The sequence below is a fragment of the Dermacentor variabilis genome, chromosome 2 (genome assembly GCF_050947875.1).
Source record: "Dermacentor variabilis isolate Ectoservices chromosome 2, ASM5094787v1, whole genome shotgun sequence".
NCBI classification, from domain to species: Eukaryota; Metazoa; Arthropoda; class Arachnida; order Ixodida; family Ixodidae; genus Dermacentor; species Dermacentor variabilis.
In genome coordinates this window covers 126,989,690-127,008,546 of record NC_134569.1, presented here as the reverse complement: position 1 = coordinate 127,008,546, position 18,857 = coordinate 126,989,690, and the positions used below count along the sequence as shown (strand labels likewise).

Here is an 18,857-nt window from a genome sequence, read left to right as displayed (position 1 = left end):
ATCGGTCTCTCCAAAAAGCTATTGTCCCACTACGACGGTCCTTACAGGGTGCTTCGTCAAGTCACCGACATTGCGTACGAAATCAAACCTGTCGTCAAGCCACCGCCGTCCATGCCACTGCCCTGTGCTATCGTGCACGTAGTGAGGCACCGTACATAACAGGCCCCTCTAGTCCATCATAACAAGCACCGGGTCGGCGCTCTCACCCCGGGGTGGGGTAGTGCCACGAGACAGTGAACAGGCTGTTACTGTCAGTCAGCCGAAGACGACGGCGACGAAGTGGCCAGAGGCACTCGCAAAAGCCTTGCATCATTTGCCGCTGCTTGTGGCTGTTGTAACCTTGTATAGAGTTATAATTTGTACATATACGTTATCCCCATAACAATATAATCATTACCCAAAGGGAAAGATAAAGGAAAGAGGCTCGAGGATTGTTAGGGGAGGGAAATAGAATAAATTTGTCAGGGCAACTAGGCAATATGTGTACATGTTAGATGTATTTCTCTTCATGGCATAGTGACACCTTCAGCCACCATGACGTTCATCTTGTGTGAGGTGCATGCTGGCTTCACAGGAAGTGATCAAACTGTTCAAAAGCAAACTTCATGTGGTTGAAGCATAGTAGCACCAAGTCGCATTAATTTCTGCTGTCTGCTTAGCCCAGCCATTACTGCCTCAACTGTCAGTGGTGCTCACACTTCATTAAGCGTCCTGATGACAATAGAATTACTGCCTCAACTGTCAGTGGTGCTCACACTTCATTAAGCGTCCTGATGACAATGGAAAGGTGTTTGTTAGGAGCATTGTCATTGCTGTGAAAAGATGTGGCATTATTCTTTAATGTAGCACTACCTGTCCTGAAAAAAGCTGATTGCATGAAGAACTTAGTAATGCATCAAGCTGGTATCACATTGGACAGCATCGCCTTAATTCACTTACTGGTTTCCAAGGTAATCCAGCTTGCCTAATTTGTTTTTTTCCTAACCAGCCAAATGTTACACACAGATTAGCTACAAGAAGAGCCAACCAATAATTTTCACAGCAGTTCCATTAGGTGTAATAATGATATCCGATGGGCACCATAGTCAAGTCCTCTTGAGCGATTTTGACTACCTGGAGTTTCCTTAACATCCACTAGAATCTAAACAAGCAACATCTCTGCATTGTGCCCCTCTCAGAATGCAGCTATTGGGACTGGGCATTGAGCCTGTGACTTAGTGCTCCACAGCAGAATGCCGAGGCCGTACAGCCATTCCTTTGGATGCCAACTAATATAATTGCAGCTTGGTGCATGAAAAAGTGTTGCTCTGTCAAGTTAGGCCTTGAGGTGATTCAGTTGTCACAGTTCAGCACTTGAATTTGCAACCACACTTCACTGCTTGCAGGGACGCCCTGTGGCCAAACGGCTTCCCAGCCGAGACGCGTCCTGAGAGGGACCAGAACACCAAGATGAGGACCAGAGTGGCAGCCAAGATGATCATGCTTTGTAGCCTCACAGGTATTTAGGCCTTTCTCTCCTCCCCATACTCATTTGATGAGTTGCTATCTTATGCTTCACTCGAATCCTGACACTTTGTGCAACATAGTGGAAACAGCACAAATAAAACTCTGGAGGCATAAGCAAAAGTCACACACTGGCGCCACCTAACCACTAAACCTTAACTGGACAGAGCAAATATACAGGTTATTTCATTTTATTTCATGTTTATTCCTTTTTCATGCCAGAAGCAGTGCAATGCTCGTAAAACCAATATGCATAGAAGAGAAAACGCACCCACCTGCAACAATTAAGCCACTAACATATTGTTGAACCTGTGGAGTCTATGAATGATGAACACTATTTCTACTGCAGTCAAAACCCTGTCACAATGGAGATGCATCTGTCACTGTAATATCTTCATTACATCCACTATTTATATTAGCATAAACGCTGACATTGGTGGAAAAAGGAAATTGTGATCAGGCCTGTGCAATAGTGATGCCTCCAAGGGTCTCCTGTTGATATTATTGGCCCATCAGTGACTTACCATGCAAATATGTATGAACAACACTAAATTACAAATGCACTTTGTGCTGTTGCTAATGCTCAACCATGTGGCCAGTGGGATCCCATGGGATTAGCACAAAGTCTTGCCGGCCACAAGCTAGCCAAGCCAAGACATTGGCCAAAACGCACATGCACATCCCAGAATGTGACGTTTCAAGTTGCTCTTCCTGAGTGCTTCAAGTTTTCGTTACTTTGACATTTTAAGCTGTGAGCAAACAAATATTTGTTGGACCTTGCATAGTTGGTTTCGTTATAGCATTACATAGAATAATCATTGAAATAAAGCATGGCGGCAATCAAATTTTTTGTCTACTTCATTATGTCCAATAATTTGTCATATTCATTTTTGTTATGCAGTCGAAAGCCTGTATAATGAAGTGCTTTGGGCCTTCGAAATCATTCGTTATACAGGTAACTTCGTCGTAAAGGTTGTGCTCCGCACTACTCATGATAGCAACAGGGCAGAATCATTCCTTTGTTACACAAGTCATTTCATTGTAAAGGCATTCAACTGTACTGAGGTTCAATCGAATTTCTTTGTGTAAACTATGTTTAGCTGCACTTTTACTCCAAATATGAAACCATACCAAATTGACAAAAGGTCAGTTCTAGTAAGACAAGAACTCGGCGTACCATAGTAAATGAGTAATGCATGCTTCCATTTCTAAAACTGATCAAACAACAATCAGCCTCAGTATTCCTGCATTGCTGCAGGAATACTTTTTGCACAGTGTGCTAGCTGTGATGGCCTTTGTCGTCGTTGTAGTTCTTTGCCATAATTTTTCTTTCACGCTTAGTAAAAGTGCAAGCAAGTACTTTTAGAAAGATGTAGCAGCAGCAACTAAATAGATAATGATTTCATGACACAGGTGTGCAGTGTAACTGTGCCATGTTATCAAGTGTGTACAACACCTAGCCCTTGCTTGTTAAAGGCGCCAGTCATTTTTATGTGGCTAGAATCTGATTTACACATTTTCCATCTCTGTGAAAAAATCCAGAAATAATTTGTTGCAGACCAAATTAGCTGTACGTTGTTGTGTGTGTTTTTTGAAGTGAGGCTGTTTCTTTTTTTTTACCCTGTGTTCTCCTTCTCCACACTGTCCTCAAAGCAGGCAGGGACTGCTCATAACTGAAACTGTTAAGAAACAGAATTTGGTTGTGGAAGCCATATAACATTCCTGTGCTCTCTTTCTTCCCCCCCCCCTTTTTTTTATTTTTTTAATGCTGAAGTGCATTTGTGGATCAAGAGTCTGTTTTTAGAAGAGCCCCTTTCAGGGCAGCCAACTTTCAGGCTCTTGAAATTCATCTTCTCTGAGCGACACAGAAAACTGCACTTTCTCTGGGCTCATGCATGCCCTTTCGTCTCCGCAGATGAGCTGAAACACATCATCGGGAGTGACACGACGCGGCGAGGCATGCTGTGTGTGTTTGAGATGTTCCAGCATGCGCCGCTCAATCGTAGGCTCACCTATGTACTGCTGGAGGGCTTCCTTGCTACCCTATTCCCCAACAACCGCTTCACCGAGCTGTTCCGCAAGATGCATGCAGAGTCGCCCACCATATCGACCACCTCGTTGTCTTCCAATTCCAGCAGGGACGTCATAAGCATTGGTGCCAGGCGCATCGAGGTGCGGTGACGTCTGTCCTACGTTACCGTGTGTCACGTAACAGCATTGGTTGTTATTCTCCTCAGCCCTCCTCCTGGAAGCTCCCTTCCCCACCCATACTTCTGTTGCTCATTTCATATCTCTTCCTTTTTTCCTTTTGATGCAATTTCAAGTTGGCTGGCAGGAAGGCCGTGATTACCTCGCCATGTGAGCTTGGATTGCGTTATGTGATAGCTTGCACGCATCTTTTGCCGCGAGCCTTAAATGTGAATCCACATAGGAGCAAGTTTATTGTCTTGCTTCCGTTCTTATTATGATGCCGCGGAATGACAAACATGCCTGACACTACACCGTCTCGCAAACATTGGCAGTATAGTTGCGGACATTGCTGGGTCTGTGAACTGTCAAGAGTCAACAGTGGTGCAGCACTACCAGTTCCTTTCAGACAGTTAAAAGTCTAAATTTAGTGGACGTCGCAGTTCTCTCGTTTGTTAAACTAAGACCAACGATTGAGAGGGTGCTGCCATCATGGGCCCTAAGAATGCTCCTGAATTTGATTAACCTGGGTATACATTTGCACAGTGGGCTTTTTCTTTAGGACATGTGTCTATTATTGCAGAACGTGTGGACATTTTTTCTTATGCCAAAGTTTTTATATTACTACCAGAGTTTTTTTTTTTAGATAATGTTTACACTGTTGCTGCTCTCTTTGTTCATGTGTTAAATAGTTTAACCGCTAATCTGGAGCACATTGTATGACCTAGGTAAGTGCAGCTCCTTTGATCCCAAGGTGATATTTTGGAAGAAGCCTTGCTATGACATGCCTATCCTTACTGTGTCGGGTTCGTCATACCGCGCACGTGTTTTATCATTTAGGCACTGTACAGTTATTCCCCCCCCTTTTTCTTTTCTGCATCATTTACACTCGCCTTGCAGTTGTGTGTCCCATGTTTAATGTAATCGTTTTTCATGACTGATGTTCGAGAGTTGGAACTCTCTTGGAACACAAAATTTGTTGTATTATACATTATATGTATACACTCGTGACTCGGATATATACTGCATTTTTGAAGAATTCAGTATGCTGGAAAATAAAATAAAGTATATATATATATATTTTTTATAATTTATGGTTCAGCTAACTTTTTTTTCTTCCCCCAACATCATTACCGACATCCAAACAGGGGTGAAATAAAGAATGAGACCAGTATCATTCATGTAGCCTCTCATTTCGCTAAAGTGTAGATGATCTCACCAGAGTATATCTGTCTGTACTTCACTGAATTTTGTGGCGGATGGTAGAATGGGAAAAAGAAAAGCTTCTGTCCATGCAGCATCTCCAGGCATTGCTTGGATTCAAGGTAAATTCAACCAATTTCAGCTATGTATTACCTATATTGCCACCTTGCAGCGACAATAGAGGGGGTTGTTTTGCAACAAAACATTTCAGCAGCCGTGTGTTGCCATTCATTAATGATTGCAGCAAACAGCCTCGAAAGATCCCTGGGAGATAATGTCCAGGCCTTAATGCAATGTTGCTGTTTACTCATTTATGTAAATCTGATGGTAGTTGGTGAGCGCATATTGTGACACAGTTTTGTGAAGTGCATGAAGGCCAGAGAAAATTTTCTTCTCTCTCTTTCTTTCTTATGTAAATATGAAGCATCACTGGTTGTCTCTGCTATCACTCTCCCACACATCACGACTTTATTGATAGTGGGAAGCGCAACCTGGACGAAAGACGAGAGGAAGTACACCAGTACCTACTTCCTCTCGTCTTTCGTTCAGGTTTTGCTGTCCACCTGTAGGACCATGTTCAATCACCAACTCGCCGAGCTTGCCGTGTTAATGCAGTTTATTGACAGTGCATGTTGATGGAACGCAATCCACACATTTCAGATATTTTCATGGTCCACGTTGATAGATTTTAGCAAGTGGGCTTGAGCATTAGGCTGATGCAGGCAGCTTTGGTTGTTTCCTCTTGGAGCAATTCTTAAACTTTATAGAGCAAGTTGTTAGAATTTGTTTGTACTTATCTGACTAAACCAGTGCTGCTCTACACTGTTTGCATGACTGAATTTTTTCTGTAGAACTGATACCGTCAACATTATCTCATGTGAAAGTTAACAATCCCTCAGATGACATTCACACAAGAGCTTCAGAACTTGTGTGTTTGTCAATCCTTCTTAGTGATCACTTATTGCTACCAGAACCGAGAGAGAGCAATGGTATTGCAAGGTGCTTGTTTATGCTCCAAGTTACTGGCTTCTGATTGATTTCATGGTTTAACACGGTGCATAAAACCAAAAAAAATTACCTCTGAAGCTCTGGCACCTGTTTGCAACATGGCAGATTCCACGTGCCAAATGGTGTCCGTGCCTGCCAGTTTGTGAAGCTTGCATTTTGATACCGCTGACATGCCACACACATTCTCCGGCTAGTGCAGAAGCAATACCTTTGTGGGGACATCGTAAAACTACGAAGCCCTCTGTGTGTTTTCACATGCAAGCCTTTGTGTGACTAAAGCAGTTGCTGGCTCTTGCTGGAAAAGTCCGATCATTATTTGAGCACTCTGAAACTTGAAACTTTAAATAGCAAGACCAGGAGTTCTCCTCATTTTGAACTTCTTGCAAGTACTAGATATGCCGTAGGACCCTCACTACAGGGCTCAGGGTCGATTCCAGCAACACGCAGTGTCCCAGCTCTCTTCTGTGCGAAATAATTTATGGCATTTTATCTCATGTTGCACAGTGTTACCCGTTTACTTTTCACATTTTAGGCCTAGCATATACCACTAGTGTAGTGCAGCAACATGAAGATCATGTTGTCACACCTATGAATCGACAAGATTTCAACCACGGTGTTGGAAACTGCGGCAACCGTTGTTGAGTTAGGAGCCTCATGCATTTCGAAACATGAACTAAAATATGGCTGTGAACTATAGGTAGTGCCAGAATTTTTATGTTTTGGGGGCCAGAGCCTAATTCCATATTTTCGTTAGAGGTGCAGGAAGGCATTTCATTACTGGTCCCTTACTGCAGCATTGCGGTAGGAGGGGGCCAATAGTGGTGAAGGGCAAAAGAAAATTTTGAGGGGTCGACCTCCATCATCTCCACTGCCCCTGACAACTAGACATCACTGCTAGGGTTTAAGCTTTTCATTAGGAATGAGAGTCTTGGCTAGTTCATCATGCACATTCGTTTTAGTGCATTGTATCTGCAACTTGTCATGGATAGTCTGCACATTTGTGATGAACAGGGAAACTTAGATTCCCAATTTCTTGCTTCAAACTTTGCTTGTACTACTGATGGAGAGATAGCCATTGCACTGCTTTAAGACACAACTTCCCAGGAAGCATTATTCATGCCATCCATGAAATCTGTCACTTCAAGTAATGGATGTAATAACATACATCCCACCTCAGTACCATTTTTTTAGCACATGGGATGTTCTTCATGACATTTACGAGCCTTACCTCCTGCTGTTAACTGCATTCCCAGTCTAGAAACTGTGGTATACCTGTGGTTATGCCCCTAAGCTCTTGCCAGCAGAACACAGGGGGACGTCGTCTTGTACCTGTCGTCTCGCAGCCAGGCAGAGCACACAATGCTGATGCTTGTCCATCAAGTGGCTGCTGCAATACTTGAGAGAGATACAAGAAGATGCTGGCCTCCTGTACTTCTGGCAAATTTAAAGGTTTCCTTCTACCCCAAGCCAGCGTGGCTTTGTCAAATGCATTGACTGCAGAAAGTCCACATGTAGCAACTGTCGCCATTGCAGTATACGTCCATTTGGGAAGTATATTGCCGTGTTGTTCAGCGTGGGGGGCACGTGGAGTGCAATGTTGAAACGGAGTCAACGCAGTGGAGATTGAAGTTCAGCATTGAGAAGAGGCATTAACACTTATCGTCAATATAAGGCATGCTTCCCCAGCACTGACAAGGTGCATAAAAAGTTTGGTGTTCAACAAAATGTTGCTAATGCCAAGACATTGCTTTGCATGGAACATGAAGGTGGCAGTAGGTTGTCAGTACTTTAGTTGCATTATGTAAGCTACTATCAAGTTTTGACCATTGTGCTGTTACTTCTGCTGTTAGGTAGAAAAACAGTAAATGCCTAAAAAGATTTTGAGGTCACTTCACTGTGCCTTGCATTCTTAACACTTCGCATCAAACCAGGCTTCACTCTTCAAGCTCCCTGATGACTGCACCTGTGCTTTTAGGTGCAGTGATGCCTTTGCTGAGAGCATTTTGCGTGGGTTGAATCATTCCATTTATAGAAGCGCAGCTGTATTTGTAGCCCCACATCTCATCACTGCAAATTGATTTGCTTCAGTGAAAATGTGGATGTGAAACAATTGCATTGTATGTCTGAGTAGTAGGATAGGGTGCATAAGATGGGGGGACAGGGGAAATTCACTGTAATACTTTAATTGGCATAAATGTGCTAACAAAAAAAAGGGGGGGGTGCAGCTACAATGGCGTTGAGAGTCCAGTAGGCATACCTTTCCTGTATTTCATTTCTGTTTGTGTGCAGCAGAGCTTATTTTAATAGTTATAAGTGCTCTGGCACATGCACCCGTCAGCCAACTATTTGGCTATCCATCTGGCAAGGGCACTGTAGTGTACGAAGCTTAGAATTTGCTTGTCTTGCCAATTTCCTTCTCATATTAACTTTGTAGCGTACTGCATCAGAGCCATGCTTTGAGTGTAAATTCAGAATTCTGCATTTTATTTTCAGTGCATCTCGTGTTTTAAGAAATGTGAGCTATTTCAAATTTTCTGGGTGCAGTACAAGATGACTTGGTAGTTGCTTGGCTTTTGCACACACTGCACTGAAAAAGATAATGCAACTGCCCTGTACAGTTAAATATTTTCAGCCCATCTCTTTCACGTATACCATTCTTTTTGCCAATGGAAGTAGATGACATGAAAATAATGGCACGCATTAAATCAGGGTTACTTACATGTGGCTCAGTTTAATGTCGCATAGGGATGCTTATTGCTCCATCGACATACTGCATTTGATGTTGCATCATCCAAAACTGAATATATCTTCGAAAGTGATCTATCAAGAATGCACATGGTCCAAGTAGGAGCGCTGTTGTGTGATGGGATGAACCATGCATTTAGTATCCATTGCGCTGCACACAACAGCGACATCTAATCATACAGGGTCTAGTATAACTTAAAATTTTAACACTCATTAGATGATATGACTAGGTTGTACATGCTAAGATAAGAGTATTTATCAATTTCTGCAAAATTTCAGAGAAAGAAATGTGAACTGGTCAGACTGCAGAAAAAGAGAGAAAGAATACATTCTTTCTTAGAATGGTTTTTTTTTCTGTTATTTTTATGCATGTGATCTGACATTTCAATTTCTTTCCTTGCATGTTTGTACAGATTGATAGTAGATGTGACAGTGCAGGCACTATTTAGGACACATTATGAACTGACGATGATGATCAACACCTTGCAGATTAGCCACAAGTCATGGCCAACACTGCACTATAATAAGTGCAACCGATATATGGCAGTTTAATTGGATACTAGCCATCTATTAAATAAGTACTGACACAAAGACATTGCCTCACTTTTTTTACCTTTGTATAGCTGCCAGCTCTGTAATCATAGCATGGGGCCCCAGTTCCTCGCACAACAATATATCAGCTGTTAATGCAATCAGTTGAAAACTTGTATTGGCATACAGTGTATTGAGCAGGGCTCATAGTCACATAGCAGAAATTGAACATGATCATCGCGTGATGTCAGAAGCCGCTGATGCATGCGTCAGTCAGCCTAATGGCACAGTGGTTGCAAGTTACACAATTACTTTGTTGCTTAATGTTGGGCATGTGCTGCCAAATCGGCCATCCTTACCTCCTTCGATTTGCACTTGTCCGCGTTCGACACTGGATGAGTCTTGTTTCCTACTGTCTTTTCTCTCAGAATGCAGAATGCCGCTCTTTCCTCCTCACTCCTGGTAATTGTTCTAGTGTCTAATATGCTCAGCTTTCAGTGATGCTGTTTGTCATGGTGCACTCTATGACCACTGCACCGTGCCGATTGACCAACCCATGTGTCAATGGTTCGTGATGCTATGTGACCGCCACCTCCAATTTCCGAAATGTATCTAGAAAACATGCTCAACACACCTTATTCTGTGGAGCCACTCTTGGCACATGTTTTGAACTGGTCACATTAAAAGATGACCGAAATAATGATTTCTTGCACCTTCAAGGAATTGAAGCCCCCATGCTGTGGTTACTGAGTCAGCAACTACATAATAAAGGGACACACTGTGAAGCATGTTCCATCACCGTGAAAAGTGTACGATACGCATACCTACAAAAGAGTAAGTTGCTGTGAAACTTGGGTGCAAAGCCTGTAATTTAAAGTTTCAGTCTGCAGTTGCATGTGTGATCAATGCTGTGTTTTGCTCATCTAGAGGTGCTTTTTCACTGAAATTCACACATTATACAGGTTTGATGCTGATTAGTACATTATGCACCTTCATCAGTCTTGATTAGGCGCACACTGTGTTCTCATTTGTGTGTCTTCAGCAGCCATTTTGTATGTTCACTCATTCACACCCCTGGCACTTCTTTTGAAGGAAGTTATCAAGAAACGAAATGCTGTTTTGTCATCAAAAATACACTGTAAAAGGCCCTTCTTTTTATATTTTAACTACAGGGAGGTGTGCAAAATGATACATGTTTGAAAAATACACTGCACGAAATGAATGGCAGTGGTCAAACAATGGATGTCGCTGGAGGCAATGTTTTCGACAAGTGAACTTGTCTTCGTCTGGACAACTTGGCATATTGTTATTCTCTTCACTGAGCAAACTTTCGATTATGCGCAGTAGTTATTGTGGCAGTCGCGGTCATACTACAGCAGGCTGTAATTGCTGTACAGTCAGTCAATACAGAAGCAAACTGTAGTGTTGTCATTGGACTCTACTGAAAGAAGTGTTATTTCTGGTGTCACTTGCGACCAACCTCCATTCTATGTGTCTTATAAACGGTGTCATTTACAAAAACAGTGTCATTTTTATAGCTTCCTTCTTGTGCATTCTGTTTGGTAAGCAAAGTTTTGGTCATGCATAATAGTTTTTGTGTCAGCCATGGTCAGACTACATCGGGCTGTGATTGGTTCTACGTGTTTCTGCAGTATTTTTTAAAGCAGTCAACTTGGATTTTGCCTGTGTAAGGTGTATATGTGAGCCTTCCACTCCCATAGTATAGGCACTGCAAAGCATTGTGTTTACCACTGTGCTGCTCTTGTACAATACTGTATGATATTTCGCAAGCTGTGAGCATTTTTTTTTCTTTTTTTATTGAAGTTGTATAGTCGCACGCTGGAACGTGTGATAGGTAGATCAAGATGCAAATGAAGAGATACATGAAAGCCTGCAATGCTCCGTGATGTCAAGAACTGTCTTTGCACAAAGACTACGAAATTCCCACTTATGTGTTGTCTTTGTGAATAAAGATATTGGGAATGAGGAATACTGTGTGATTTCTTCGTATCACTTCAGCTTCAATTGTATACATGATGTGTGTATGTCATAATTAGAGACCGGATGTTTAAGCACTAAAAATTGGTGTTCTAGATGCCTATAACAGCCACTAACCCTGTCAAGGCATATATAAGTGCCAAATAATGTCCTTTAGGCATCTATAGGCTGAATTCTAAACTTCTGCTGTGCATCCGGGAATGAATAGTGATTTTCTAAGGAAGACAGCCCACTAAACCCCTGTTTTGTGATATTAATTTTCTTGATAAAATGGATGAGGCAAGTACCTTGGTTACAAGATTTACCTGAAATGTAGTGTGACAGACACTACGAGAATAGTGTAGTTGAGAAATTTGGGTAAATATGCAGGGCATGATTAGAGACTCCGCCGTGACATTCAAGCACTTGCCCGATGACGAAAGCACTCCTCAGTTAAATTCTGTCGCTAGTACTTGCAAAAAACATCCTTGTATCATACTATAAGATGAAATAAAATGCTACTTGTCCAGTTCCATCTCTTTTTTAGAAAAGAGAACTCATTGAAATTACCCTTGACAACGACACAGGTGGTCGAAAGATTTAGTTTTCACTCAACTTCGCGCCGCCCACGCTTTCGTGTTCCAGTAGTTTGGTTATTGCATAATACTGCGCTGGTTTTGCTGGCTCGCGAAACCCGGGCAAACTGCAAGTAGCAGAAATTCAACTTGTATGTGATGTCACGGGATGCCCAAATGGTCTACGCCACTTGACCGAACAGCAGCTGCAGCGGCGAATCCACTGCTCTGCATGCACTCTGTCTTTCTATCTTTGTCTGTCTTGGCTCAATACCACCGTCTGTCGGACGCCGTTTTACTCACCAACGGCAGCAAAGGATAGTGATAGCATATGCAAAATCACCATACCCTTGCTTGTGTGGCGGGAGATTTGATTTTTGAAAAAGGCATTCGGACCTTTTAGGTGTAATTTTCTCGTAATGCAACTCTTTTCATGGGACGAAGCAAGAATTACGAGGTTTCTGGAATGGTATTTAAACAGTCCATGTCGACTTAGTATTTGCCTTTAGTGCCCCTTTAAAAGCGAAGCTTTATTTGCCTCTGAGACTGTTCCACTGCTGCAGCTGCTGCTGCCTAACTTGCCGTGTCAGGTGGTAATACGCTTTGGGTTTTTGTTTTTTTTCATGGCGCGATGGTGCATGGCGCCATGCCCTAGCATATTAGATGCGAGACGTTCTTGCAAGGGATGTGTGTGCTGCCTGAAATCGACGGAAAGTCCCCCGTGAAAAAAAAAAAAACAGGACGGGGCACAGCAATAAACACTCGTGCTGTATGCTGCATTGGAACTCCATTGGTACATAGCTCTACGTCAGTGTGGTGGCGAAAACATGCATAGGATGACTGCACCACCACTTTTAAAACAGAAAGTGGCCAGTGCTTCGTCCGGGCTGCACTGTGAACCACATATAGTTGCAGTCTTGCATTGCCGTCTTGCCGTCCAGAAATGCAACTTTTTGCTAACCCACTCTGCTCCAATCGTGCCGGATTGAATCATGTGGATTGAAGACGTGTGCAGTAGTTGGCTGCAAAAAAGCCACGTGACGGAGCGCTTGCACGGTGGTATCGTGCTGCTCTCAAGCGTGTGTTCGGTGAACAATTAAGGTCGGCTCCCGTCGGATGATGGCGAAAATGCATGCTGCTTGGTGAGCGCTGCCGATGAGATAAAGAACGCCCTGCTGCTTCCTCGTCGCCAGTCACGATGCAGCCGACCTTGTTCACCGAACATGCTTGAGAGCAGCACAATACCACTGCGCAAATGCTCCGTCACGTGCCTTTTTTCATATTTCGTGGGCTTTCTTTGCAACCCAAAAAAAAGGACTATGTGAGACGTATCATAAAAGAAACAACTCGATCGGTGGTTTCTGAAGGAGCTCTACAAATCTGTGTATCATACTTGGGGTCCTCAGCCAATAAATAAAAAGTTGGGTAATTGAACTTAATTAATTAGTTGTGGGGAAAACAAAAAAAATGTCTGAATTACTATAGGCTATTGCGAATAGTATGCACTCGGTTCAGTTCGCTTCCGACGCGCCTTCAATTTTTAAATTGTTGGCTCAAGTTATGTGGGACACCCTGTATGTGTCTGGATCATAGTTGCCGTTGTTTAATGCCGGGCGTTCATACTGACTTGCTTCAGGGTGAAACAACACGGCTCATGTGCGCAGATGTTTTGCGCTGTTTTGACATTATTTCATATCACGATGCACCGTTTCGACAATATATGAAGCTAATGTCGATCTATGGTTATGGATGTCGACAAATGCACCGCTTCGGCAAATCCGATGTAGAAGGCTGCACTCGGAGACTTCTTAAATAAGCGAAGTTTGTAAAGAATGTGTACAAGGAATACAAAAAGTGAAGCGCAAGAGCAGACATCAGCCACAACAAATTACAAGGCAGCCGCATCACCAAACGGCACTCAGCGTGCGCTTATGGGCAGCACTGTTAGCACCAGCGCACTCGGGCCTGCTCACCCAGTAGTCGGTGAGTGCTACAAGACTTCCAAGAATGACATGCTGCCCCGGAGAAGCCATCAATAATTATTTGAAGTCCACGAAACGCACACCAACACACACTCAACATGGGCACAGATGCACAAACCAACAGGCGAAAGCCCCGGCCCCTTTCCAAAACGTTTCCAGTGGCGTGAGGCAGAGGGTCGCACAGGAATATGAAAAAGGCAGATTGAGAGGTCTATAGAGCTCACGGCAGGGGTGCGGGTGACGAGATAGGCGACGTCAACGACGTTTCGGTAGAGCGGAGCCACAATGCCTTTTGACATGCCCTGCGGGATACAACAGTGCCCTGTGGACGCTGTAATTAGGCGTGGCCTCCCGCAAACGCATTGCAGGAGCTGCTGGACTTTCCTCCGTGTTCACATGCAACAGCAACGGCAATCCAGGGAGGAGGTAGGGAGAATGTTAGGATCGAGGCAGGGAATAGATCCCGTCCCGATGCAGTCGAGGAATGGCGATAGTTCACCTAACATAACATGGGAGAGAGAACGTCGAATGAGTGAATGAATGACACATCTCTCTGTGTTCTGTGTACTACATAGACAAACGCAAGTGGTGCAGGCAAGGTAACATTTAACGTCTCATGAAGCCTGTCGTATGTCGTCAACATCACCGCCAAATGCCGTCAATGAATGCAAACAGCACAGAAAGCTTTGCGTAACATGGATTCCTACACTGCGTTGGATGTGCATATTTTTTTTTGCTGAGTATTGGTAGTTGTATGCAAAAAAGGAACGCTCAACACATGCTGAAGTTAGCGACACATGTTTAAATATGTACTTTGGAGCATTCAATGAACCAATGCCTTCTGTAATTGTGAAATGAACCTCTGACAGTTCTTTCGGGACCGAAAGCACAGGATTGTTGTCCCCGACAGATTGAAGTTTTGAACTAACTCTATCAGCAACAGGTCCATTAAGGGGATGGTGGCGAACCTTTTGTTAATGTCCAAAATGAACCCCACATTTCAGGTCGGAGTTGCACCTTAGCATTCAAGTTTCTCAACGTGAAGTGAAAAATGTGAAGTGAGCGCACAGGTATGCTAAGTCACCTTCAAGTGTGCCATCGCATAGTGCAGTTTGAACCATTTCTCACACTGATGCTTTCGTCTGCTACAAAGCTGTTGATAACAAACTGCCTTTGCACCGGCAAAGTGTTTGTGCGTGGTAATAATCGGCTGTCAACAGCGAAGTTATCAGCGGTTTATAACATTATGAACAAAACAAGTCCAGGACAAAAAAAAACTAAAATTGAAAATTTAATATTGGCTTCAACATCAAAAAAGGCATTCGTAGGCACAATATAAGCTCCACTAAAATGTTTCTGTACCCATAGTTGGTGCGTACGACCTAAATAGGCACGATAAAGACGTAAGGGAAAAATAGGCACTTTGCCTAATCTTCTGGTCACTATACAGGGTGTTTCACCTAACTTGAACCAAAGATTTTAAAAAAGTGGTTAGCTGCAGTTGAATGAAACCAACGGCATATAGTCTGCCATCATGTGGCGCTCCTTAGAGGCTTTTTTATATTCCGCTTAATTAATTAAGATCAACCAAGCAAAAGTCACAATTTTGCCCGAAAGGCGAAGCATCAATTGCGATAGTAAATTGGATATACTACAGCTATACAGCTATACCAAGTGAGCATAATAGCTTTATCGACTGCCAGACGTACTCGTCTATCTGATACGAACGATTCCTTGCCTAAACACTACCCCAAGTCTCAACAGTACTCGCCGCAGATCGCTTTCAAGATGGGGCCCGTGCGGCCGCGCCATATAAGCAGCCGCCGCCGGAGTAGAACGCCTCCCCGTTCGGCACGCATGTTTCGGCACGTTTCAGCATGCATAAACCTGAATTTATTATTGTTATATTTTTTCTTTCTTTTGCTGAATTTGCTTCAGTGTACACTTAGTCTTGCTAAGTCATCAAACGGAATAGGGTCACTGCCATTAAATATCAAAACTTTGAGCTGTATTATTTACTGACAGAAACCATTGTTGCGCATATTGGCATGAACCAACTCAAAAGCAAAAGTATACAAAATTGTACGAGTGTACAGAAAGAAAGATTTTTATTCTTGTCTACGTACTATTGTTGGCTTTGTTAGCAAGCGGGCAAGCCTAACTCGCAGGATTACCTATTTCAGCCGAAAGGCGAATATTCAAGGTAAAGTGTCACTGAAATGTGCAAACGCACAAAGAATGTTACAACTAAAGCGCAGCAAGCTTAAAGAACGGTTTCTTTGCGGATTAGGGAAAATCCATGTGTTCTGCTGCACGAGTTTGCGTGCCATTACCTGCTGCGTGCCGCAGTCTCAAGGCTGGGTGGGGCGAGAAATTGTGCACCAAGCTTGCAAATTGTGCAATTAATTATTTCCTTGTTTGTTAGTCATCATCATCAGCAGCAGCCTGGCTACGCCCACTGCAGGGCAAAGGCCTCTCCCATACTTTTCCAACTACCTCGGTCATGTGCTAATTGTGGCCAGGTTGTCCCTGCAAACTTCTTAGTCTCATCCGTTCACCTGACTTTCTGCCGCCCCCTGCTACGCTTCCCTTCTCTTGGAATCCACTCCGTAACCCTTAATGACCATCGGTTACCTTCCCTCCTCATTACATGCCCTGCCCAGAGAGAGAGGGAGAGAACAACCTTAGTGAAATTGCCTGCAGAGTCGGTTAGGCTCCCTCGACGCAGGGAGGCCAAGCTTTTACCGCGACGCGGCCACTACGTCAGTCTCGTGCGTTGTGCTCCTCGAGGTCTTGGTTCCTCGCTACTTCCGCGGGTCCGAGAGGGCCGCCGCCCCCTTCCTAGGGGTGCTGCCCCCCTTCCCCTCGGTTTCGCGCGGTCGCTGCCTCTCTAGAGCTGCCGAGACCTGCTGGACGGCCTTGAGTTGTGTCTCTTTTGTCATAGCTCCTCGTTGCAGCCTATATCTGCGGCGGGATCGTCGTCTTCTCGCTGGCTTGTCGCGGATTTATGCTACAGTCCCAAAGGATGTGAGCCGCGGTGGCTCTCTCTTTCGCGCACAGTCTACACACGTCACTCGCGTACACGCTCGGACACGTGCTTAGCTAGTACCGGGGTGAGCAGGGACCCCCGTCTGTAATTGCCTGTATAACACTGCCTCCTTCCGGGTAAGCCCCGGGTGAGGTGGCGGCATAGTCTCTCTGTTAAGTCTGTACCACTTCACTATTTCGTTGAAGGTGGTCATCTTGTCCTTGGCACTGCACCGCGACCAACACTCCGAATCGGCCGTGCTTGCAGCTGCGCGGTTGGTTAGTCCTCGCGCGGCCGAGCTGGCCGTCTCGTTGTGGCTCACGTTCCCGCGTTCCGACACGTCACTGCCCATGTGGGCCGGAAACCACTTGATCACCACAGCACTTTTGCGTACGTCTTCGGCCTTGCGCACTATGCGCGCGGCCTCACATACCCTACCCTTGGCGTAGTTTTCACTGCCGTTCTAGAGTTAACACTGTAGTGCATCCGGGGTCGGAGACGGCCAAGGCGATGACCACCTCCTCCGCTCAGTGCGCCTCTCGAGTCCGGACGCTCGCCGCGGTCTTCGTTGCACCCATCGATGCCCCGACAGCCACCACCGCGTATGCGTCGCTGCCCCCTCGATACTCCGCCGCGTCCACATAGACGGCGCCTTCTTCTCTGGCGTGGAGGTCTACGAGAGCCCTGGCCTTCGCCAACCTCCGCTCCTTGTTGTACTCCGGGTTCACGTTCCTCGGTATCGGGCAGACCCTGAGCTTTCTGTTGATGCTATCCGGTATAGGTACGTCTTTCTGCTGCTTGCCTTCCCTCGGCTCGAGGCCAAGGTCCCGCAGTATCTGTCTTCCGGTTCTCGTTTCAGATAGAAGCTCGAGTTGCGCCGTTCTCTGTGCTTCGGCTATTTCGTCCAGCGTGTTGTGTACTCCCAGTGCCATGAATTTTTCGGTGCTCGTGGTCCCGAGGAGACCGAGTGCCGCCTTATACGCCTTGCGTATAGTGGCGTCTTGTTACGTTCGCTAGGCCTCCAGTTGTGGAAGGCGGCCAAGTACGTTATGTGGCTAACTGCGAAGGATTGAACGAGCCTAGTCAGGATCTCTTCCTTCATCCCCGCTCTTCTGTTGGGCACCCTCTTGATGAGTCTCATTGCTGCGGCCGCTTTTCCCGCGAGCTTGTTGACCGTTTCACCGTTGACTCGGTTTCGCTGGATGAGCAGCCCGAGCACTCGAATCTTCTCGATTTCCGGTATTAGTTGTCCTCCCGCTGTCTTGACCGTGATCTTGGGACGCTCGTACTTGACTTCCATATTTTTTCTTTTACTGCCCGCTCCTGTCGGTGGAATCACCAGCAGTTCTGACTTGGCCGGAGAGCAAATGAGTCCAGACCCGCCCAGCTGCTCCTCGATGGCGTTGACCGCTTCTTGCAGCGTTGTCTCGATGTGTCCGTCGCTTCCTCCCGGTACCCATAGCGTAACGTCGTCGGCGTAGATGGTGTGCCGCAACCCGCCGTGGTTGCTCAGTGGCTATGGTGTTGGGCTGCTGAGCACGAGGTCGCGGGATCGAATCCCGGCCTCGGCGGCCGCATTACGATGGGGGCGAAATGCGAAAACACCCGTGTACTTAGATTTAGGTGCACGTTAAAGAACCCCAGGTGGTCGAAATTTCCGGAGTCCTCTACTACGGCGTGCCTCATAATCAAAAAGTGGTTTTGGCACGTAAAACCCCATAATTTAATTTAATGGTGTGCCGGACTCCCACTACTCTTTCTAGCCGGTTGTCCACCCCGATCATCACGAGGTTGAAGAGTAGCGGGGAGATCACCGAGCCCTGCGGAGTTCTGACGCTGCCCAGCTTCTTCTCTTCGAGCTGCAGGTCTCCCGCGCAGATTTAGGTGGTCCGTTCCGTCAGGAAGTCTGATGTACTGGTATGTCCTTCTGCCCATGTTTAGCCTGGATACTTGGGCCAGGATAGCCGACTGCCTCACTTTATCGAAGGCGCTCTGCAAGTCCAGCCCGAGTATTACCCTGTTGTCCATGGTGCCCGTCGTATCGTCGATGATCTCGTTCTTCAGTAAGATCATGGCGTCTTGCGTCCCGAGCTTCTTCCGAAACCCGATGATGGAATT

General features: G+C 45.2%; 1 protein-coding gene across 1 annotated transcript in view; it reads left to right on the top strand.

Annotated features, from left to right (window-relative positions):
* Positions 1-11,167, top strand: part of LOC142572680 (sorting nexin-13-like) — a 70,434-nt gene extending 59,267 nt beyond the window's left edge. Inside the window, exons 24-25 of the mRNA XM_075681971.1 lie at positions 1,386-1,498; positions 3,419-11,167. Coding sequence (XP_075538086.1) covers positions 1,386-1,498; positions 3,419-3,684 — 379 coding nt within the window. The 3' untranslated portion in view covers positions 3,685-11,167. The remainder of the gene's footprint in view (positions 1-1,385; positions 1,499-3,418) is intronic.
* Positions 11,168-18,857: the final 7,690 nt, after the last annotated feature.